A 26317-nucleotide genomic window follows, 5' to 3' on the forward strand; every position below is an offset into this window, starting at 1 on the left:
ATTTATTATCTGGTAAATACAATGTTAAAAATTATTCTGTGACTCTCAAATTTTAAAACTACTCATAACTCAAATTCATGGGTTAAGTTATGTAAGACCAAACGTGAGGGGGAAAGTTAGGTGCAGGTAGAAGCTTATCTCAGGAATGCCACTGTAGAACAAAAGAACATAATCAACGATAAGGAGATTGAATCAGCAATCACAGTAATAACAGCAATAACAGTTGAATCAGCCTGGACGATAAGTCAGATGCCAGAAGTATGACTAACTAATAAACAATTCAGGAGTGCTAACTGCAAACTATACAAACATTTATAAAATGATTTAAATTTTCTCTTTGAAGAAAAGCTCTCAAATGCAATTCCATTTTGGAATTGGATGTATAGTACAGAGAGTGGGCATTTTAAATTATTCAAATATCACATTAATGAAACCTTAAATAAAAACTCAACCCTTCATCCTAAAGATTATGATTATTTGTGGAAAGATTTAGTGTTATTTAGAAGTATTTTGGGATTAACTGTGATTTTTATTATGATTAGGTAAAGATTTTTTAAATGTTAAATTGACCTGTCTACATGGGTCTCAAAGGTCAATGCGGGTAAAATATCAACAAAAACGATAAATGGGATGATACTTTACAAGAATTATGTATAACTAGGTTGATATATTTTATGTAGCAGCAACGGGAACGAACTCAAGACATCACTGCCTTGGCTGGTCATATTGCTCACTCTATTCACCGACAGAGCCACGATTTTCCCGTAATCATACAGTATTTATGTAATATATAAAAATATATTAGTGATGAATTCAAAGTTATAAATAAATATTACTGTACTAGATATATAGTTTAAATGTATTACCATTATATAACTTATTGCCCTTTTACAACCTATGTACCAAAATTGGATATGATTTTGATCCTGGCAGACAAAAGTCAACACGGAATATGGTACCTACTAAATTGAAATCAATCTTTGATGAGTTAAGCCATTTGAATTAAATTATTTAGGTTATTTAATCTAAAACTTACAGATCCTAAGCAACCTTTAATTCAAACTGAACTAGTTAATTATACTAAATCAATAAATAGAGTTACCTTCGTCAATCAGATCATATTAGTTGTAACATTGTTACGGCCGTTTGTTTAGTCAAAAACCCCCGTTTATGTTTATGTATGTGTACGTCGCGTGTGACAGTTTGTGTTTTTGTATATTAACGACGCCACTAAGGCTGAACGTCTGATGATGGCTTGGATATGCTGAAACGGCTGTAACAATGTTACAACTACTATGAGCTGATTGACGAAGGTAACTCTATTTATTGATTTAGTCACAAGATCAGCTCAGGGGCTAAAAATGTGGATTTTAATTTAGTTAATTATGTTCACTTTCGAAACTCCCAAAAATATTGTCAACAATTATAATTTTATAGCTACACAATGTATGCTCTTGTCAATGTCTGTTGATCCCAAATTTATCATATGTCAATATTTAAAAACAGCAGGAATATGTTTCTATTTATTTATCAAATATATATTTGTAACCTTTTAGCGTTGTACAGTATTTGTTAAAACCTGTTACTATTTTGCGAAATGAAAGTTAGTTCATTCAATCAATATAACTATCTTTAAATATGCATGCTTGTGAAATTGCAAGCAGGATAGTATTTGGAGAAAATATAAGTAAAACAACTGTCTCACTTTTTCAACAGTATTCGTGCTTTTAGTTGTTTAATTACACCTGTTGCAAATAGAATTATGAAAGACACTTGGCGAATTCAAATAAGCAAGAGGGGTCCAACAATCTAACTTGTTGGTTTGAGATAAATCAAAACTTGAAGCACATTTTAACGCGAAAACTTCGACTCTAGACTCTTCCTCGATATGATTTGTTAAAGTGGGGCTCAACTCTTAAACTCATCCTTTATTATTCGCTTGAGTCATTAACTGGCTTAACGTCTTGGTGCAAATAAAACAAAAAGCTAATATTCCAGCTTGTGAGGAGTAATAATATTTATATTATTGAACTAACATTTTCATTGCAAAATTTCGTGTTTCAATGTCACAATCAATTTATCATACATTTCCTATAATTATAATTAGTTTAAAAATATATATGTAACTGTAAAATATATGTTACAATTTTACGTTGAATACATTTGTCTAAAATTCAAAGATTATACTTCTATGATTAACTTGAACTAAATAGAATTCAGTCGTGTGTTGCAATTTTAAGAAGAAAACATTAACTCGAATGAATGTACTTTTTAAAGACTATCATGTATAAACCTTTGCGTTCTCAATAGTTAATTATAGAATGTGAATTGGAAATATAACCCTGATATATTATGACAACTAAATGCAATGGAAAATGTTTAAAATGGTGTTGTATAGATATGTGGTATAAACAAAGCATTACAGAAGATTACAGTGGTACAGTTGAGGATTGTAAGCGGGTTAACTAACTTTACTCTTGACAAGACCGAAGATGTCCAAGTATCATCCAATTCACTACATCGATCATTACATTTTCACCATATCAGCTGTTCACATTTACACATTATCAGCTGTTTTCGGACATTGTTTATTGTCCGAAAAAGGCGTTTTGTAGAATAGAGGTTAAAACTAATACTTTTTCTTGTAGGACCGAAATCTAGTGCGATAATATCAATGATCTTCAAGAAGTCCTAAAATCTCGAAAAAAACAATGTTTGAGAAACTTCCATAACTAAATAATAGGGCCAAAACTAAGTTAACAAGTTATATAATATCAAATAGCCAAAACAATTGTTGATACCATGAATACATGTAATAAATCATCCACGAATGTACTTTGGACATTATGAAAAAATGTAGTTTTGAGGCGTTATGTCACTTTTCTAAAACCATATTGACTTTACACCGAATAGACTTCCCATATAATGTAAACATTTGAAGGCAGGAAAATAGATGAAGTTCAGGACCATCTCACCAGAAGGTACTAGTGTATTGGGTTAAATATTAAAATCAATGCAGTATCGTAGTAAACAGCTGATTGATTTATCACTTGACACAGAATATTGTCATTAGTTGCTAGGCCATCTCAACAGATTGTACCACGTTTTTTGCTTAACATTTTTACTATACTTGAGAAGTCTATTCTGTGTATAGTCAATGCTAAACTTTGTTTCTGGACATTATGGGACTATTATTCAATGGTCTTTGACATTATGACACTCTTTAATTTAGTTTTGGGCATTATTAAACTTGAGTATAAAATTGTATTTTTATTTCATTTGCCTTTTTGATGGTCTTTTAACTTATACTTTGACATTATGAAACCCCCCAAATTCAGCCGTGTATATTAGAAGTGCATTAACAATTTGTTTCCACAGATTTACAAACTACATTATTTTTACTGTTGTTGTTGGTGTTGAGCAACAACAATAAAACTATACAAATCATTGTATTATTGATCGTTTTATTGGTTGACTATTTCAGTATGATAGACATTTTTCAATTTACGTAGTTAAGAGTTCATTTTATACTGTTGTGTAAATGACATTCACATCCCGGGCAAAAGAGCTCGATAAGGAATAATCTTTGGAGCTTTGTGCAAAATGTGCAATTGTGTACGAGAATATGCTCAGTAACCTAAACTAAGCATTGATACTACGGTCTTACATAAATATAGCCAGTCAATTGCACTTTGTTGAAATACAATTAAATCCCCTGACCAAATTTACAATGTGTATACGTAATAAAAAAAAAAACAGAGAATACAATTTGAAAAAATACTTTTTATTCTTAAACTGTATAATGAATCTTATACAGGGAATAGATAACTAGCCATAATTATCAAGCTCATGCGTTGAAACACTGGACGATATTTCGATGCCAATGTGTGAGGGGGCAAGCTGATCTAGTTGCATAGCGAGGGGATTTGGTCTCGGAGGTCCCGGGTTCAAATCTCTCGAATCACCAATCACTTTAGCTATGATATTATGCTATTACCCTCTAGGTCTAGCCTGAAGAGACGTGTAAACCAGTTCAAGAGTCTGGACTAGAGCTACAGTCCTAGGATGTGAAGGTGGGACATACAAATCCAAATTGTAAGGAAGCTCAATAATACCTTAGTTAATTTTAATAATTTTCTTTCAAGTGATTCACAACGTAAAAATATCTAAGATAGTTGTGCTCCTCCTCTGCTTCAATAGATATCAGGTATGTTAACAACGTAAATTCAGTTTATTAAGAATATGGCTATAGGCTACTATAATAGTTTCTTCTTTATAAGTAGTTTAACATAATATTTTATTTTTATTTTCCTGATAAAATATGTACCTAAAGCCGTTAGATTTTGTTAACTCAACCCACTTTACCCAGACGTGCTTTACTCCGCTAGCTAAAGTTTATAATTGGGTTTTGATCTGCTTTTGATATTGTTTATAGCCTTATCTTTACGAAAATCGGCCGTAAAAATATTTTACGTTGTGTTATCTTTATTTCCACAAAGTAAATGGTTTATCCACAGATGTTTTATGAATATATTATTATCGGAACATCTCACTTCAAGAAAAATATAATTATTTCAGGGTAGTATATCATGATTTCAAAACCCTTACAAAAATACATAAAAAGTCCCCAAGTATCTGAATAATTTTAGAGTGTTGAAGATAGAAGAATATAATATACCCATTTAAAGTACAACATTTAATCCACTAGATGAAATTGCAATTTTGTTCATCACCTCAATACAAAATTTTGAGGACAGACCAAAAATTGAAATGTCAACCCCTTCTTCAGTGGCAGCTCATTTTACAGATATTTATGACAGAAGAAAAAAATACTATTTATTAGCCTTCTTAACTTTAGGGGAAAGTACTTAATATACTAACGGTGGTGAGTTTTAGTACATACATAAATTATTTTCTCTGATTAAATATTTTACACAATAAACAACTATTTAATTGTTTGAAAATGCAATTAACTCAACAGACACTTCAAATACAAAGATAATTAATATCCACTGCAACACAGTGGAGAATAAATAAAGGATATAACCGAAAACCCATTCGCGCATCGACTGTTTTACAATGCTCTACTGTAATCACATCTCTCATTCGACTCACAATCCGGAGCCTAAATTGAGTTTTGGATCGCTTCGTGTGGACCTCTGGTGTCGAAAGGTTGCTTTTGTTGGATTACTAACGTATTACACGTCGAATATCACGATAGCAGTGGTTTATCTTTGCTGGAATTTTCAATAAATATATACAGTTAGATATTCAATGGTTGATTACTTATTTACTGCACTTAGACATCAAAGAAATTTGTTACGTGTTTACTGAAAAAAATGCAGGATGATCTGAGTAGCTTGTTACTGCCCAATATCAGCTGGTTAGAGCGCGGGACTTCGGTCCAAGACGTCCCGGGTTCAAATCCCGCCAAATCATCAATGGATTTTATCCAAGTGATAATACCACAACCCCTAGTCTAGCCTGAAGTAATGCGAAAAACAATCCCAGGCTCGTGCCTAGCGTCCTAGGACAAAAAATATCAGCTGTTTATTTAGTCAGAACCTTAAAAGCCTAGATCAAGGATAGCTAGATCCAGTTCGAATCTATAAAACTACTGAATTCGTAGGATTGAACTGACGACTTTATAACTCTTAATGACCATTATCCGCTAACACAACAATATTGAACAAGAGTTTTTATTTTCTCTCAACTTAATTTTTTATGTTATTAATGTGTGTTTTATTTGTTTTTTTATTTTATTAGACAAGGGTTGTATAAGTAATGGTCAAACATAATATTATTTAAATATGGAATAAATATATCTTTTTATGAAATATTTGAGCAAAAGGACAATCAGGCAAATGGAATTTGCATGGTCTGTAGGTTTGCTGCAACCGAGAAATTTTTGTTTTGTCTTACTTTTGATATCATCAAACATCTGTAGAATTCGTCTTTAAACAGTTTCCGTTAAGGCTCGTTCCCAAATGTTTAGTAAGCTTAGTATGTTTTTTATCAATTCGTCAAAAATAATAATTGTGTAAAATTAAGTGTGGAATCAAGCTTGACATTAAGGTTAAAATTATTATTAGACCCATTCTTATGTTATTTATCTCAAATACTTGGTATATTTTCCAAATAGGCTATGATTGTTTAAAATTTATATAAACTATATTAATTAGCTATGGTAATAATTCGTATTTCATTCACATTTTCTTTCTAAATTTACATTTTTACCCTATTTTAATTTAATTTCATGCTCAAGAGAGTCCAATAGAATATAATCAAATGAAATATTATTTTGAAAGGGCAATCGTTTTAGAACAATAAATAAGAATTATAGAAGGCAAACTTTTAGTTCTAGTTTCTAAGATAACCTTTTGAACAGTAACTCCCGTCGCATGAGGCCTCATAGTTATTCTCCTTAGATATATTTAATGTAATATAGATAATATTTAAATGAAGTTCTAAATCAATAGTCTATATATATAATATTGCAACATTGTTATTGTTGTTGGTCAAGTATTACAAAATGTAGAAAATTAATAAACCTACTTGAAGCAATAAATCCAAAGTGACAATATTTTCTCATGATTTCCCCTTGGATAGTACATTATAATGAAACTATAATATAGCCTACACACTGTTCCTGAACTCTCCACCACCTTAAGGCCTAAGGCCTTAAGACCTTCCTGGCCTAAAGACAAACTTAAAATCAAAGTTTACCGCTACAGTCGCCATTTTTTACCAAACTATTTTTATTCGATAACGGCGTTTTGTAGTGAATTGAAATTTGGCGCAAAAATGCAAATAACTATTTTTTTTAAGTATTTTTAATATTGTTGAATGTTGAAACCACAACAAGAATCAAGAATCTTTACTGCCGTTGGTTCATAACAATACTGGCATTAATAAAAAACAGTATTATTGAAATGCAAAATGTCATTAATATACTATTTATACTAAACAATAATGTAATTAGTGTTAAAAGTCAATGACCACAATACAACCTAAGAATTCATGGATTGAATGAAATGGCTAGGCAGGCCACTCACACGACTCACAAGAAATAAGTTGGGCGGTGTCAGTCAATCTTTTAAAATATGCTACGATTACATGGTCAGTTTTGTATGAGTTAACTTTTTTCAATGTGTGCTGTGAAAGACCAATATTTTTCCATCTGGTGTTGAAAGTTTTTCTTTATGAAGTAATCTAAATATAAATTAGTGATATACTCTTACGATTCCCTTCAAATGTCCTCCTTTCACATACCAGAGGACATTATGCTCTAGCCTGGAACCGTTTTCACACATTACTTCGGGCCGCCGCATTATCACATAGTTAAGCCATTCGTCACTGGCGGGATTTAAACCCGGGACCTCGGGGAATAAACCCCTGCTCTCTACATCTAGACCAGCTTACTCCCTGCCCTCCTAAGATAGTATATACCAATGCAAACTGTTAAAATATATTTTAATATACTGTATATTTTTTTAGAATTGCTACTTGGTATCTTTGGCATTACACGATAAACCCAACGTTTTAATATTTTCCCATGATTTCACCACTAGATTGACAACCTAGCTACACTTAACTCCTGAGGTGATGTTAGGCCCCAATAAATCCCTTCTGTGGCTTGACAGGTTAAACCAATTTCACTCTTTATTCTGGGTCCAAGATTGATAGCAGGGTAAAAGTCACGTCCATTTCCCCACATATTTATCATATTGCTCATAACATCTTGGCTATATTAAAATTCCAGGCTATATTCATCCATTTTACCTTCCAAAATAAATATTGCCTCGACAATTTAATAAGGTGAATGATAGAAAACAAGGAAAATTTAATATTGAAAAAGCTTGTAGAGCATACTGAGAAAAGAAAAAATCCTGGAATACAATTTATGTGGGAATTGATTTTGTTTATGATTTTAATTGATGGTTAGTATATGTGTGTATATGTTACATCGTTACTATATTTTTTAATAATCAATGTAACAGTAAACACTAAATCAAAGGTAAATGAAACTGTTTAAATTGTTTAGTAACATTTTTCAATTTTGTCTTGATTTCAAAGTTTTGATATCCTTAAATTAGCAAAAAACATTGATACTTACCTAAGCAATCAATTCATTGCTGCTAAGTAAAACTAATCTATAATATATTCAATGAGTTTTGGATTAAACTCCACCCATATTCGGGTGTACCAGTGCCAAAAAAATTAAAAGTAAAGAACTTATAACTAATCATAAGGGACATCTGTTAGGTAAGGTAAGGTATAGGCATAATAGGTTTTGATTTTGAATTTTCTAATTACTAATCAAATTTGACTAATATAAACGATATGATGGTAGTTGACGACAAAAGTGTGATAACAAAGACAATCATTTTATTAGTTTGAAAACTCATTTTCAAACAATAACAACATTATCTACATATATAGCATACATAACATTTTATAAAAATAAATTTGACAACCATTCTCTAATATACTACTATAAAATCTGAAAACATTTTTTGTTCTTTGGTAATGAGTATTACAACATCTAAAAGTATATCACATAAATTGTACATGATATTTGTAGACTATCACATGCAAATTGACTTAAACAGAGGTAACTAAGTTTCCAAATTGACTTCTCTTTTAGATACAACCACTATCTGTAGAGATATCATTCTTCAAGTAACTATGTCTTCCCAATAATCTAGGCCAGAATTTCCTGTAATCAAAAGCAGATTTATTTAACTTATTATTATTTTTACAACAGTTCAATAAAAGTAAACGTTGAGCCATTGACTATTGAAACGCCTAGACATACCGTTTCCATGTTAAAGTTGTCACCAGTTTTTTAATCAAAATTGTCGTGAGTCACCAACAGATTGTGCTGTCAAACTAATGGAATGACTTATTTTGAGCTATAGCAATTTGTTATAACCCATCAACTTGGTTAGCAAAAAAAAATAAGGTAGAAAATAGAATTTTAGACACTATAGCGCATTCTGTAACTAGTTCACACAACTATGTACTTTTTTAATAAAAAAATTGGTGACAGCTGGTCCATATAGGGTGTCTTCCATTTTGCGGTCAGTCCATTTTCCGGTCATGTTTAGATATGCCTGGGGGGCGACGAGGTTCTAGGGGTGGGAGGGTTTCCATTTTGCGGTCAGGTTTCGATTCCTAGAATATGTGACTATACTGAATGAATAGTTGTTCCATGTACATAGAGCAGCAACAGTTCTTGATTTTTTACAGGATGACCTTCATGAGAAGTTGTTGACGGAGCCACTTTTATATTAACAGACAGATATTTCTGAACTCGCAAATCATGTCTAATTATATTCCAATGGCTGTATATTCCAACAAACTAGTCAAGAAGGCTATATACATCGGTTACAATACTGCTACAATGTCCTCTCAAATCTGTTTTATTTGCTGATAACACCGCCTTTTTTACATCAAGATAGGCTTCGTCTGGCACGCAATCGTGGACAACAGCTTTAATTTCTACATTGTCTTTAGTCACTATTCTGCCCTTGCGTCTGGCGGATCTTTCCTTTAAGCACACCTACATCACAACACCTTGTTTGTTTTCTCGATATATCCTATTAGAATAGCGTACCCATTATAATGCAAACATGGCTTCCCCCTCAAAAAAACCCACTAACTTTATGATTCTAACTTAAATAATACTATTACTATTCACACACGTAGGTGTTAATACCTTGCCGACAACAGCTAAGCTAATCTCGCGAAAGAAATTGTTAAGTCAAAAGTAAAGCGGGCGAGGGGTGCATAATTTCAGTTCACATACCTGCATTGGTGCATTGGTGTTCCCCATACCTACGCGTCTTCAGCCCCATCGGCCTAGTCTCTGCTATGAGTCATCAACCTGGCTCACATGTTCTCGGGATTTTCAGAATATGTGACCGCAAAATAGAAAGCTATTTTTCAGACACCCCACGAGATTTTTGGGTTGACGGTAAGTGGACGATTTTAAACTTGACCGGAAAATGGACGACCGCAAAATGGACACAACCGCATATCTACTTCAGTATCCAATAGTCAACGGTTGAACTGAAAGACATTCACTGGCATTATCATGCATACTTGGGTATTTTCAAAAGTAAATCAACTTTTTCACATATAACGGAAACATGAGTAACATGACATAAAGAGTTTTTTTTATGTCCAAAACTAAACAGGTGTTTTTTCTCTTTGCCTTGGTTATCACAGCTGTTAATGTCAAAGGAAAGGACATATTTATTAGTTTTATATGGTTTATTTTTTCTTTGCTACTTGATTAACTGTGACAGACTTGCTTATTAAATGGCTACAAAAAAGCTAAAACTATGTTGTGTGTGTGGAGATTTCTCAGATCTGGAGCCGAAGCCTTTTCAACAATACTTCCAAACAATTGTCATAAAGGATTATTCTTCGTAACTGCTTTTGGGTGAGGATTGGGGAAGTTATAGCTTATAAGCTCGTTAGTTGTTGTTAACTAATGAACATGCTCTTTCCATTAATGGAATAAACAGCAGGTTTCATCATGACACAGAAAATTCACCTGTTTAGTTTTGTTGTATTATTTTTTGAAACCCTTTGTAATTATTTTATCTCAGTTTATAATAGATTAGCAAATGTACCTTTAATTATATTGTATTCTCTATAAATCTGTTCAGTGCCTTATTAAATCAATATAAGATTAATGGAATTATAGTAACTTGTGTTTTTGATCAGCAAATGAAGGAACGTAATCAATATCTTAAGAGGAAGTGAATTAAAATAAACCTTTCTTACTGTTGAACTAAGTTCTGTGCGTGGGATAAATATTTATAATGTCAATTTATTTAAGTGCAATAATTTTTATATTTCGTAAAACATATTTAATGCAATAATGCAGCTTAGGAAATGTCAGGAATATTTTCTTGGTTAAAGGCAATAACAATTTTCATCGTTTTAAAAATAACTTGAATTTCTCAACCCTCCTAAGCTATATAAACCTAATTTCAAGACTTTACTGACATCTTTACAGTACAATACTTACATTATCTATACTTTTGCAAAGGTTGAGGAGATTATGAACATTTTGTTACTGTGTTTATAAAGATGTATTGTTAACTACCAATAACTTAACTACAAATAACTTAACTACCAATAATTCAGTGAAAAACTTAATGTCTCATATGTTCAAAGGTTTTAACCTAATTTATTTTTAGAAATATTTCCCAACACTACTACTAAGTGACAGTGCTTTCTTTGTACTATTTTATCCCCCATGCGTTTTCCCAACCATAAATGAGTACAACTTTTCATACTACATTTATTGTTATGTTCAATCTTCGGTCTTTTAATTATGCTATAGTATGAAACTAATATGCGTTAGTCTAATATTCATTAGTCTTGTGTGTATAATAGATCAATTCGTGTTTCTGGTCTTAAAAATTATACTGTTTACCAGAGACAATTATGAACATTTCCAAATTAAATCTTTAATTGAATTTAATACCTGAACAGAATTACTGTAATTTTTAAAATATTTATAGAATGAAAAGCTCAAGATTGTTATAGTACACAGTAAGAATAATGAACATAAGCTCCATGTTTAATAAGAAAATGCAGCTTCTAAAATACTTGCAAGACTATTCTTTGAAGAGGGGCAACTGCAGTGTGAACGTAAATCAAACATGTTAATATAAACACCACATGTTCCATACAGTTTTTACTGTTTTTATACCATAATCAGTGGCGTATCCAGAGGGAAGGTGCCCGAGAGGGCCGCCCCCCCCCCCCAATTTTTTTTATATTAGGGATGTGTTGTTTCTTGATGCCAATTCTCAATACCACCGATACTTGAACATTGGTAACTTATCGGTGTCGAGAATTGATCGTCAATGGTCAATTCCGATACAGATACCAGACACTTTGGTGACAATCGGAAAATTACCCCTTTTGCAGCAATTGCGCAAGACGACGATGATGACTGCACCATCACATAACTAACCACGATCACATTAGACTAACCATGGGAGACAATGACAATTTTTTTCCGATAGGTACGAGGAGACGATTATGATGTTTACACCACCATGAAGATGACAATGATTTTTCAAACGGGTAGCCTCCGGATTATCAAGATACAATTAAAGTGGTTCAACGTCAACAAAGTGGTGGGCATTATCAACATTACTTGTATTTAAACCACTTTAATTAACGACAATGATGTCCATACGAACAAGGGAGATGAACCAAATTTTGCTCCAATCGCGGAAGACTACGATAATTTCCACATGACTGTAGGGGTCAGGAGATATTCGTGATTTTGCCACGATCACGGGAGGGATCGATAACGTTTTTGTGACCACCGGAGACAATTATGGTGATTCCGTTTCTGAGGAAGATCTTCAGGATTTTGCAGTGATCCAAAAATACGACGACAAAGACTCCACCACTGCGGGACATAATCTAGTTTGTAAATAATAATAATAAAATGCCTTTATTTAAAGCGGTCTTCAGTCAAAACTGGTTTTAAAGACAACTCAAATCACAAACAAGACATTTTACACAATAATTACAAACAGTAGGTGAAACTAAACTAGCTTTAATCTTGCCTTAAATGAATTACATGACAGACTTTTCATATTTCTTGGGAGGGTATTGTATGCCTGGGGTCCAAAGTATGAGAAGCCCTTTTTACCTGTCTCACGCCGCACTCTCGGCATTTCAAGCAAGCCGTCCGACTTTAAATATATCTGAACAGTTAAAGGTGGACGCAAAATCCTATGACATCACTACTTTGGTTTCACAGTTTGTCAAGCTACCAACAGAGCCACTGACTCAACGATATGTTAAAAAATTTGCTAATTTAAGTAACATCTAAAAAGGATATTGAAAGCTTAAGCTTTTATTCCTATTTTGAGGCACAATGTTTCTCTAGCAACTGAAGAGTTTAACTTTTTAGAAAGAGCTACAGGAGGATCAGATGAGTCAGTCAGTTCACATTTCATAACACATTTATGGATATAAATTAGCGATATTTTCTTACAACTCACTTTAGATGTCCTCCTTTCACATCTCATGATAAGAGGAATATTTTCTTGGAGAATGGCAATGACAAGGATCCTATTTTTTTAAATACATTGCATTTTTAACCTTCTAAGCTATAAACCTAATTTCACAGTCAATCAGATAGTATTGTATTTTACAATCTCTCCAGCAGCTCATAATAGTCACTTAACCTTTGAGAGAGCCCGTGAATTACAAAACAGGACAGGTCACACTTGGAGATTACTTCCAGTGTATAAAAACTAAATATTTTTCAGATAGGTTTGGCTATAAATATTTGATTGTGATAAAAAAAGTTTGCAAATGGCATAATTTCTCCTCTATAGAGTTTTTCCAGAAAAGACTAAGCTTTCCGACTGCTGTGAGGCAAAGTAATTTTCATTTTGTTTCTCTCTCTCTCGGCTTTATCTTAATTTTGAAGTAAGAGATCAACAATAAAACCATCAGTTGAACTGAAAACTATCTAAAACCTTGACTGTATTGTTTCTCAAATCCTATTGGGATGCATTTCTTTCCTGTTTACAGAAAAAAATTTTAAATAGACCTTACACCCCAGCAATAGGAAGAATAATCCGTTGTTATTTTCTACTTTTAAAGTAAACTCCTTCCTATTCAAATAAAAGGTACCTGTAGTACTGTCGGTGATCCGGGTTTAAGTCAACGACCCAGGTTTTGAACCTAAAGGTCCATTTTCAAGCTATCACACGGTAAATACTCCAAATCCCCTTCATAACTGGGAATAGTCATTCAATACACAAAACAAGAACACAAAAAAAATTTAATAAAAATTGGCCAATTATAATACTAAACAATGTGAAAAATTTGGTGAATTTTTGTTTAATATTTTCGTGTTTGTGTTTTGTGTATTTAATGACTCTTCCCAATTATGAAGGGTATTTGGAATAGTCTATGTTTTAACTGGTGACCACTTGAAAATGAAACTTTAGGTTCGAAACCTGGGTCGCTGACCTAAGCCCGGATCACCGACAGTACTACAGGTATTTAACCTTTTATTTGTAAAATTTATGATCCAGAGGCTGGCTAAATATGTTAAAACCTTATTCGCTTTACTAAAATCTGTGAGACGTAGGATTGAACCAATGAAATTTGTAGATAGGGAAGGTATGGGGGTTTAGTGAGTGGGAGAAAATTTCGCGCCGTTCCGGCCAATCCTCGCATGCGGGGTTAATTCGGCAGATTGGCCACAACCTAAACCCCAACTCTCACTTGTTAGCTGTGGAGAGCTACCTTCTGCCACTGGGTGTTGGTCCACCTACAGAACCAAGTGAGGGGGGGCCTAGACTAAGGTGTAATGCGATCCGTGCCAAGAGTCTTGTGGCACTGGGGGTCTAATATTCAGTGTCTTAACGGAGCCTTCTGGGAACCAGGGGTAACCCAGTCATACGCACCCCTTACCTCTCTAATCGGGTCACTGGGGAGGTGGACTTAGATACCCGATATTCGTGAGAAAAATGTAGACAATCTGACCCAAATTGAGGAGGAAGGTCTACTGAAATCTGACGATGACGACAAGCTTGCAGAAACCGGAAAGGAACGAAAAACGACTTTCCAGGGGCGAGTTGCAAAGATGGAGGATAGCGGATGCTTTAGCCAAAGGTGAAAAGGTGCTATCCAGAAGTGAGAGGAGGCTGGTGTGGGCTACCAAGCACCCTAACTCTGCTCCCTGCAAAGCCAGTTCCTCGGGGAACTAGGATGCTGGGAAAAAGCAGGGCAAGGGTGGTACCCCCAAAGCTGACTCTAATGAAGCCTCCAGGAAGAAAGGTGGAGGCTGTGCTGACGCAGCCACAAAGGATTGGCTGGTCAAGCAAGTACAGGAGCTGAGTCCTTTCAGGGAAATCTCGCTATGGCTTGCCCCAGCCAGAGACCTTGTGAAAGCTGTGAAGGTATACTTGTGTGCCCAGCCGTACAAGGTCTGCGTATGAGATCCCTCGTACAAAAAACGACTTTCCAGGGGCGAGTTGCAAAGATGGAGGATAGTGGATGCTTTAGCCAAAGGCGAAAAGATGCTATCCAGAAGTGAGAGGAGGCTGGTGTGGGCTGCCAAGCACCCTAACTCTGCTCCCTGCAATGCTAGTTCCTCCCGGAACTAGGATGCTGGGAAAAAGCAGGGCAAGGGTGGTACCCCCAAAGCTAACTCTAATGAAGCTCCAGGAAGAAAGGTGGAGGCTGTGCTAAACGCAGCCACAAAGGATTGGCTGGTCAAGCAAGTTCAGGAGCTGAGTCCTTTCGGGGAAATCTCGCTACGGCTTGCCCCAGCCAGAGACCTTGTGAAAGCTGTGAAGGTATATTTATGTGCCCAGCCCTACAAGGTCTGCGTATGAGATCCCTTGGCCTATTGATGGGAGATCAAAAGGAAAGAACAGGTTACCATAGTCAAAGGGCTCTCACGGTTTACCAAGGACCTGGGATTTGACGGAGAATGAGGACCTGTGAACGAGGGTGCACAATAAGCTGTTCTAGCTGCGATGCAATCCCATGGTGACTTGTAAGACTGGCCCTCTGTTAAAAAAAAAAAAAATGAAATTTGTATCTCAGGTATAACAAGAAGGGCCTTGGACTGGGAGTGTGAATCATAGACGATTGATAAGGTTCTTAATGTGGTCATAGAAACAAGACTTGTTCCATTGTTTTCTTGTGTTGCGTAACACTTATTGCTGTTATGGCTGCCAATTTCAGCAACATAGATTAGATTGCATGTAGGTTGATTAAATATAAGGACAACATTATTTTATCAATGTAGACTTACAACGTTTAGAAGGCTTATAATATCTATCTTATATTAGATATCTTAATGGCTAGTACAAATTGTATCATCATACATTTTGTGGACCGGCAATACTGATAAACAAGAATAGTTAGGTACCATCATAGGCCTAAGCCCTGTGGCTGACTGCATACATGCTTTATATAACTATGCATGTGTTGTTAAAATATCAATATTGTTGGTGTGCTAAGTGATTACTATACTACACATTCTAAGGAACATACTACACATGTTAAGGCCTAGATGGAGAGAGAGAGAGAGAGAAATTCTTTATTTATAACAAATTATTTTGCAGCAATACATTCAAAAATAAAAATATTACATAGGTCACAATGACTTGTGCATGATAGAGATGAATCTTTAAGTTTTTGATTTGGGGTTTTTTCCCTATTAACTATGTTGTCAGATTCATTCGACTTCAAATTCATTCAATTAAATACTACAATTGTTTTATAAAATTAGTACAGTTTCCCCCAAAAACTTTCACTCGAAGGGGTTTCAGGAAAAATTTTACGACTTATGGTGAAGCTAAAAGTGCAATGTCGCCTAATATTGTGAATAAAGATTCACCGGATCCACTACTTAGCTCTTTAGAAGAAGACAGAAGAAAGAAAATGTTGAATATCAAGGATTGCAGAGATTGGTCTTGGCCCCATTACTATTCAATGTCTTCAAATCTTTTACCAACTCCCCCCATTAAAATTGTTATGCAAATGACACTGTCCTAGCATACTATAGCAACAAATTTTGTTGTTGATATTTTAGGACCTAAAAACTAAATCTTGCACCATAAAAAGCTGTAGTTTCAACTACTGCTACAATAACACTGCTGGCCAATATCAATCTCAAATTCATATTTTGTGATGTTAAGTGTAGAGAGCTAAATTACAGTTCTAACCCGCGACATCTCACAATGACCCTAGATCAATCTCTTGCCTTTATAGGTGTTCATGAGGAACCAAAGTACGAGTACTACATTTACAGTAGAACCTCTTTAATCCGAACTAATTGGGACCGGGGGTAGTTCGGACTATTGAATAGTTCGGATTACAGCACATATTGTTGTTTTTACATAACAATAGCTAGGGAAAAGTGAAAAATGCTTTATAAAGTAAAATACAGTGTTTATTTAATACAGTAGTAAACATAGGGAATGAACAGTACTGTACTTTACAATTGAAATAATTAGGGTGCGTATATCAATAAATACAGTATACAATAAAGAACTACTGTACTGTGTATAGAGTACATCAACGAGGCGTTCGGATTAGTGGACGTTCGGATTACAGGGGTTCGGATTAAAGAGGTCCTGTACTATTTTAGCCTCTGGTCAAATTTTATGCTGAATACTGTGTTTCCATGAGGTTAAATAGCAATCATGTTCGAAAGATCAATATCCAACTAAAAAAGGCCATGAGAGTGATTGCAGAGCTCTTACTACAAACCTGTTTTTCTCGGCTCTCGGTGTTATGGAACAAATGGTTCCACCAACCACTAAACTCTATAGACTAGTAAAGGAGTACAACCTGGTCTTTTTCCATTCCTCAGCTACCCATTCATCATTTTTTTTTTTTTTCTTGAGGGAGAAACCGTTTCACATCTAGAAAGCAACCATTGCAAACCTTCCAGCTCAAGAAGACTGAACAGGAGACTGAATTGTCCTATCAAGATGATTTGTCTATCTTCCTCCTAGGAGACTTTCCAGGACCAAAGCAATTCCTTGATCCTGACCAGATCAGTAATAGATGGAATGAACCTTCCACATAGGCTATGGAAAACTGCTTCCTTGCATAGGAATAACATTTTATTTTCATATATTTTGTACTTAATTTTAATGACATAATTGATTTGATAATCCTTATGGACTTAACGCACAATTCATTTTTCGTTTTGTTCTTTGTAAAGGACTTTTTCTGAATTTTTAGCTTATCTAATTACCATAAATTATCAAATATAAATATTGTTATCCTGCTATTTTGTTTATATTTGGTCAAATGTACAAAGAGAATGGTGTAAGTCCTTAGATTGATTAAAGCCATTTAAATAACTATAGATACAGAGTATAAGAATTAATGCTAACTTTCAAACATATGGATTGAACTAATAATCAACTAGAGTTGATGCTACTAGATACCTAATAATAAGGCTCTGCTGTAAAAAGCTTTATTGATGGTTAGGTTTCAAAGGATGTCAATATTTTGCTCCATCATTTACAAGATGTAATGAGCTACATAGGCTGCCCTGAGCCTGAGTACCCTATGTTAGCTCCCCCCAAATCCTCCCCACCAACGAATCAACTGCTAGTGGAGTAGTTCTAGAGGCGGCTTTGCACCTACAGTACTGTCCACGAGAGTCTGCAGTTGAGGGAGGAGCCTATTTACCACGTGACTTTGAATGAGCCAATGAGGACAGTGTGGTGTTGCCAAATCTAATAATACCAGCTGATTTAAAAATATTGTTTAGTATATTTTATTTAGTGTCGAGAAGTAGTCAACAGGTGATGTTGCAATGTCGCGCTAGTTTGCAGAATCTCGTGGCCCCTAGTTCCGAGAGAATGAGTCACTTTTATGGACCTTCCTGGTTAGCCCCGAGTCCAAAAATTTAAAATGTTGAAGCTGTCCAATAAAATTGTACGTGCAATTACTTTTATGCCTTGAGCTTTAAATAGTCAGCCATAGGAGAAGGGTAATAGCAGTTCTGTTAGTGTCCATAAAATGATCATTGGAAAATTAATTTGTTTGTACACAACGGCTGATTCGAGCAAAAAGTGTTTCATAAACATTCACATTAGGAGCGTAAATTTAATTTTGTCATGCAGGATTTTGAAGCAAGGATTACAGACAACTTCTAATCTATGATATCACCTTCACCAACAATCACAATCAACTACTTACACATATGTGCTTGAGAACTAAACACTAAGTCAATGGTAAGCTTCAGCCTCTAGTAAAACACAAGTATGTTTATAAATTTAAAGTTTTTTTTTTTCAGAGCAGTAACTACTGAAGCCTTTTTAGTTATAAATAACAGTTGTTTTAGTTTACGTTTTTTTTTTTCTTCTAGGATTTGTAAAATTTTGTCACAACCTTGAATACATATTTTTTATCAATTTTCAACTGTTTGGGGGGGGGGTGTTAGTATCCCAATCACCTTCGTCTCAAGTCTGACCTGACAGAGTAAGTTACCTTTGAACTCCAGGTCATTTGCACATAGTTGGCACGATCCAGATAAATTCAAGAAGTAGCAATTATACCAACTCCAGATATTGAATTTATTTAGTGTTAGTTCCCTTACTAGATAATGGTAAATATGTATTAGTATTTTAGACTAATGGTTATTAATTAGTGGTAAATAAGGCACAATTTATAGGAAAATAAACATTATATTATTTATTGTAATATCACAATACATTGAGTTACACATACATCCACTTTAAACAGTAACTTAAAGATTTGAGAAACAAGAAGAAAACGGTAACTTACATGTTTAACAATGTTGATCAAACCATGATTATAACGATTGAATATAAGTAGGTGAAGAATATATTTTATTTTATTCAAATATTTTAAACGTGAATCATTATGATTACAAGAAATCAACAATATTAATACGGGCTTGGGGGTCTATTGCTTTTATTTATTTGTTATTATATTACGTCTTAATTTTTATTACAGAATAAAAATATAAATAAAATATTTGATTTATATATAGATATAAATCAAAGAGTTTGACTGTTGTTCAGTTATTTCTAAAACAAAATTGCAAAGCAACATACAACACATACAATGTGTTGCACACAAATTGTCGTTTGGGTGATTTTCACCAAGCCAAGTAAGCAAATCTTATACAACATAACCACACAAATTACTCCACTGACCTTTAAATTTCAAAACTAAATAATTGCCAGATCTTTTAAAATACTGATAAATTGTAATAGTCCTCAACTCGGTACATGCAATAAATTTTGATCCTAGATTATAAAATCAGTTACCCGGTACCAGGTTGCTTAAAATTATTTGACTTTAGATAAATGCATTTTCCTACAATATTTTATTGAAAACACTTTGCAAATACCCCATTATAAACTTGCAATTTTATTAACAACGAACGAGCAAAATAACAACTGTTCACCAAAAGTTAAAAATAGCTTACATTGTAAATAATTAATCCAAAAATGCTGAAGTGGATATTTAGAGTAGATTATAACTAAATACAAACATTTTGCCTTTTTCCCTTTTGAGATAAAAGAAAAACAACTGTACAAAAATTAAAGCACCATTTTGTACTATTGAATGGTAAAAAACCCTATAGCGAGACTGCATTGAAATACTTGTTTCTAACATTTTAAAGAGATCCACACACATGAGTGTGTATAAATTATCTCAGAAAGATCTATAAGCTGTACAAGTTATGTTACTCTTTGGCTAATCACATTTAATAATTCCGTTCAGCCCCGAAACATTTTATTCCAAAACTATGAGAACTACGAGTGATAGAAAATATTTCATTTTGGTCCCAAGCAATCAATGTACGAATTAGTAATCTCTTCTAAATTAAATTACGGAACAGTAATTTAATATTTGAAATTACAGATTTGTCATGCTTTCCCCGAATACTTTTGTTTTAAACTTACTAAACAGAAGCAGCTATTTCAAACTCATTACCAATCACTTCAAATAAATATATTTTTAAGAACAATTTCTCGATAAATAACCCTGAGGTTTGGGATATAATGCTATTCATGAGTAATTTAAAACTTGAAGAGATTTAATCACCTATTATAATTTACGTATTGCCAAATCTTCTTTCACACAATTGTATTCTTTTTCACTTGACCTTATCGTGTACTTTGAACCTTTTAGGACGACATTATGGCACAAAGTTGAGTTGAGATCTAAAATTTAATTTTACATTTAATTATTGTATTTACAATTTTTTGTCAACCAAAAGCCACCTATGCAATTAGTAACATAGGACAGAAGGGGTGTTTCTAAAGTAATGGTGCAAAACTAAACTAGACGGAGTTTGTTAGAACTTAAGCTATTGTGGCTGTTCAACTAAACATTAAAAAAAATTTTTTTAAGGACACTTCGCATTGTAAAATGCGTTGGATGAGGAAGTTTCATTGAACAACTACAACACCTTAGGTTCAAGCAAACTCTAACTTACAAAACCCATTTATTGCTTAGTAGTAGTTATTTAATAAACAAGTTTGATATACTTAATCAAGTAATCAAGACAAAACACAACAATATCAAAAGAAACTGATAAACATACCCTTGCCATGTTTGCTGTTGACAGCTGTGTTGATCAAAACAAACAAAAATACACCTGTTTAATTTGCCCCATTATTTCTTGAAACACTCTGTATAACCACACCCAGTTAGGAGACAATACCATACCCTCTGTAACATTCAAACTTCCTACCCCAACAAATATGGCAAACCAAAATATGCACTGGTTGTATACTATAAATCACCTTTTAATAATTTTGAACTATTATTTGAGTTCAAAGTTTTTTTCATCAGTAAAAGAATTATTATTTTTGCCCAAGGACATTTTTCTTTAGTGACACTAAATATACCAGATCTACCTTCTAAAATGTATTTCCGCAAAGTAAAAACTCATTTTCCCCACACAAATTTCTTCAAATAATTATTGTGAAATACTACTTATACAATAGGAACTTTATATGGTGAACTAGTGACCTCGATCACAATATAACAAAAGATACATGTAACATATGACATTCACTCTTGCCAAGAAGTACTAAGCAAGAATGGACTAGTGGTAACAGTTGAGTTGCCAGCTGTATTAAAACTAAAGAATGCTGCTAATATTTATTGGCTAAAATTTGTTATTTTTTACTTTTAAGAAAAACCAAGTGGCTGATGACTTTATTTTAATTTCTTTTAGTATAGTAGCCTAAGATTACCCGAGCTCAATTGATACTTTCAGGTTCTTTAAGTTACACAAAAAAAGGATAAAGTTGGCAACACTGAAGATTTCAACTGATTAAAATTATTTTTATATATATTTAGACTGACACTTGTAATAAATCGACATACTCTGAATACATACATGTACTTGGCGAAATATCAATTTTATGTTATATGATTTTTGTGTGTATCTTTAAGTCGCCGAATTATAGTTTCCTCTGGTAAGCTAGCTGAATCTGCCAATTCCCATCAACATCTGTATTGTTGATTGTGTTATTAAGTGTTGTTGTTCAATTATAAAATCCATGTAAATATAACAAAAATCATTAAATGAAAAACAAATCTATAGACTAAAAATATGCTTACTTACAACGATTATTTTTAAGTGGGGAATTGTGCATAAGACTGCTTTAGGCCCTAATTCACAAGAGTTGCTTGGATTCAAAACATGTCCAAGTCCCAATGGAGCTATTTCAATTATATTTCTAGCTTCATAAGATTTAGTTGGATTATAGAGAAACAGAATGAACTTTTTAAATAAATCAATTGATTGCCAACTCCTAACAAAACTTATAAAAGCTTAAAAAACCTAACTTTTATGAAAAATGGAATGTGTTGAAGAATTTTGTTAAATAGAAAGGTGCAACTTGTAGTTAAAATCTAAAATGAGACAAATGGACTTTAAGACTGCATTGAACAAACTCCTCATAGAATTCTCTCTTTTACTCATATACACAAACTATACAGCACTGAGTGAAAAAGATTATTACCATACAAAAAATCACGTCAGTAAAATATTCAAATAATGTTTAGTTTAAGTGATTTGACTGTCCAGCAATTCATGATGATCCTTAGCATACTTGCACTTGTTGGAAAGACTAAACCTGTAATACTAGAACAATTAGCCAAGCATGTAAGCCACAATAGAGCTAGAAACCATTTTTGAGCCTTGCCTTAGGCCGTGCATGGATCTTGCACTAGAGAAAGAAGCCATGCAAGTAAACCACCCGATAAGCCAGCCACTATGTTTCTACCTAAATCTCACTCCAGACACCACAGGGTACCCACTCGAACTTAAAAATTAAAATCAACGTTTATTCATGATCATATTTTCAAACTTCTATGACGTTGATAAGTTTCAATGCTGTTAAGCCAGGTATGGGCATAATACCTACTGCATTGCAGCGAGTTGTAGTGGACATGAGACAAATGGAGCAGTACAAGGACACCACAGTGATTTTCCCGATGTTGGGGCAAGTAGCCGATTGACTCCAGTAAGATAAATATAATTTTGATTCCTAACCAAGTTAAAGTACTAGCTGCCAACAGCTCTATGATCAAGCCCAGCCAAGCTTTTGATTGAGCAAATCGAAGAGAGGGTCTGAGAATATTGTGCAACCAAATATTCCTAATGTCTCCGGCATTTTAGAGATTGAAATCTTGTATTGTTAAAGTGACTGTGAAAGTCGTATGTAAAGCTTGTCTGATATAAAATTCATGATGTCATCGCAATCGTGAAAGCAGATGATCATTACGCTGCTTAGTCAAGATCGCAGTAGATGGTCACAATTCACAAAAAAATCCAGGTTTCAGAGTATTGAGAATCTACCTTTCCCCAATACCACTGGTGTCAAAAGTCTTGTAGAATCGAGAATTTGAATCAACCCATCCATATTTTTAAGGTTTGACTGCAAAATTCAAGGCTTATTCCAGGATTTTTTATGCTTGACAAAATGTTTAAGGTTCTCAAGGTTGAGTGGGTTTCCGAACACTAAGGTTGAAAACATAGTGGAGCTATGGTGTAGCAAAGAGCGTAGCTGAGAGTTTTTTTACCCCCAATGGTATCGGCGCTTGACATACACATAATGGCAACGGTAGCAAGTCAAGAAGCTAAATTACATTAATTTTGATTGAATATAAATAAAAACCTTATTTATCCTAATATGATGATGAATTGTACTGATTTTGTAATGCAATCAATTAAGTCTAATGGGGAAAATAGTAAATAACAGCAAAGTAGTCATTAATTAGGCTATACAAGTGCTTAAATATTTAAAATAATAAAGTTGCATAACATTTCTAGAAACTTCAAATTATTGTGAAAAAATATAAGAACTGTTTACAGAATAAATTTCATATTTTTAATGTGTCATTTAAGGAGAGTTTGACTTTTTGACAAGAAAAACGATATATTATCATGTTATATATTGTAATAGCATTAGTCCTATTTCAAAACATGATTCCTTTCAGGAACTGACAAAATAAAACTACGTTTTAAACCATGTACGTTGTCAGTTTGACCATTGAGGCTAGACTCTCGACTGAACCCTCAAGGTACAGAAATCGGGGTGGAATATCCAAGCGTAGAGGCTAGCGTGTCGCCTTGGGGACCAGCTACACTCCCCACTCCACTATGTTTTGGCACACCTACACCTGCTCAGCTACGCTCTAGCCTTGCCACTCCACTGTTGTCACATTAAGCTCCACTACACGCTAAGCTAACCAAGGATTAGAGATGTTGCCTGAACCTTACTCCAGGGCAGAGGCCATGCCTGGGAGATTGAATGTCAACAGCAAAGCCATGAGTTTTTTGTGCTTGATGTTGGAGAGGATGGGCAACTGATATTTTGTGTTAGGTAGTCCAGGACAAATCCACTAAACATTTAATCGAGATATCTACGTAAGCAATACTGTATTGCTGGAAACAGATTTTTTACTGCCGTTTGGCCTTTTCTAGAGGGGATCTCCAATTCACAGAACCAAGCTTGAACCACGTGCTCTGCTGAAAAGAATAAACATTGAGAAGTAACTCTCACCATCCATGACCAAAATCTTGCCCCTGTCATTTCAGGATTGGTCGGTGATTATCTAACAATATGAAATCTTGTGCTGCAATGGTGTGTTAAAAATAAACTTTCCTTGAAGCCAACTAGAGTAGTTCCGATTTAAGACCCTAACCAAAGTAAAGGTGCAGGTTACGGGTAAACTACATTTTGTAGGTGACATGAATATTCAAAAATCAAATATTGCTAAATCATGTTGCTTCTGGTGTAGATAATCATGCTGGTTTTGAGAAAGGTAGTTTTTGGACCAATAAAACGAACGCAAAAACAAAAACCATGTTCACCCATCTCACCCCAAACATAATATGTTGATTAATCTATAATTATTAAATATGTATCAGTCATTGGATCTACAATCTTAACTCCATGAAGTGAACTAAGTAAACAAATAAACATTACGATTCACAGACGTTTTAACAAACAGTGAAGAAGTTTATTCAACACAGGTTTACCTTCCCATACCTCGATTTATATAGTCAGATCTGTAAATAGCATCTTTTTAACTACTCCTTAATTTGGCTAAGAAACATTAGTATAGCTCACGAATGTAACTGATAGTTATTAAAATTTTAAGGTAAAATGGATGGAATTTCTAATTAGTCTACTTAAATGCTTCAAACACACTATACTTCAGGCAGTAAAGAAACTCCTTCCGTTATCAAGTAACCCTATATTTGATATTTACATCATTTAATTAGGCTATATAACCCAACCTTTGGCCTGATCATTAGCCAATAGTCAAGTTTCATTTTAGTTTCATTGTGTTGTATTTTTAGCGAATTTTCCATTTAGGGAATAAGCTATTACCATAGGTCTCATGGTAAGACCTAGACCCGGGACCGATTTACTTTTTCATTTTGAGGTCCCCAGAGGCCAAAAACACCATCCGTTCAAATTCAAATATATGTGTGTGTGTGTCCGTTAGCGTGATAACTCGAGCAAAAATGATCCGATTTTGATGAAATTTGGTACAAACGTGTAAACGTGGTACCTACGTTTATTTGAAAGAGTTCCCGAACTAGCATAATCGGACTATCGGAACGGGGGTTTACAGGAGGTTTTATGGGGTAAAAATTGATTCTTCCCTTTTTTGGCCCTAAAAACACAATATTTCATAACTTCTCTCCAAACCATTTTGTAGAGCTTAAAAAAGGAATAATTTTGTATGATGAAGCGTTGTTGTATGCCTAACGGTTACTGAGATAATTAAAAAAAAAGTAAATTTAAAATTCCCATGTTATTCTTATAGAGAATAAATAAACTGTTGTAGTTTGCTTGTTTATGGAAATATTTTAATCAAATTTAGCAATTTTGTTTATTTCATACTAAGCTATCAACATTTCAAAAAAACCTTAATATCTTCCCTGTAGCAGCAAACCTAAGTACTCACTAAAATTAAAGATATTTAAATAGGAAATAAATCTGACAATTTTTAGGGACTATTATAGAAGCAATCCAGCCGGGTAGGTGGAAATTCGCTTAGTCTGCAGGTTTGTTGCGGCGGGGGTATTCTTTGGGTTTTATCTTGTATTATTCTATGCTCTATGTGTGTAGGCAGATTAAAAAGAAAAAAACAATGTTTGGTTACGTACAATAGTTAAGAAAATGTAGATATAGGATCACTTGATAACAGGAAGAGATTTCTTACCTCCTAATACATAGAGTAGACTCAAAAGAAGTTTCCATCA

The 26317-nt window shown here is 33.9% G+C and overlaps 1 protein-coding gene across 2 annotated transcripts in view; it reads right to left on the reverse strand.

Annotated features, from left to right (window-relative positions):
• Positions 1 to 8495: 8495 nt before the first annotated feature.
• The window catches only part of LOC128997883 (mucolipin-3-like), a 41705-nt gene continuing 23883 nt past the window's right edge, over positions 8496 to 26317 (reverse strand). The window contains exon 13 of one of the 2 annotated variants that reach the window (XM_054423661.1): positions 8496 to 8719. In XM_054423661.1, the coding sequence (XP_054279636.1) occupies positions 8644 to 8719 (76 nt within the window). In that variant the 3' untranslated portion in view covers positions 8496 to 8643. The remainder of the gene's footprint in view (positions 8720 to 26317) is intronic. The other variant, XM_054423662.1, reaches the window with a different exon arrangement.

The sequence above is a fragment of the Macrosteles quadrilineatus genome, unplaced genomic scaffold, assembly GCF_028750875.1.
Source record: "Macrosteles quadrilineatus isolate MER2022 unplaced genomic scaffold, UCM_ALF_1.0 Scaffold_7__1_contigs__length_78375512, whole genome shotgun sequence".
NCBI classification, from domain to species: domain Eukaryota; kingdom Metazoa; phylum Arthropoda; class Insecta; order Hemiptera; family Cicadellidae; genus Macrosteles; species Macrosteles quadrilineatus.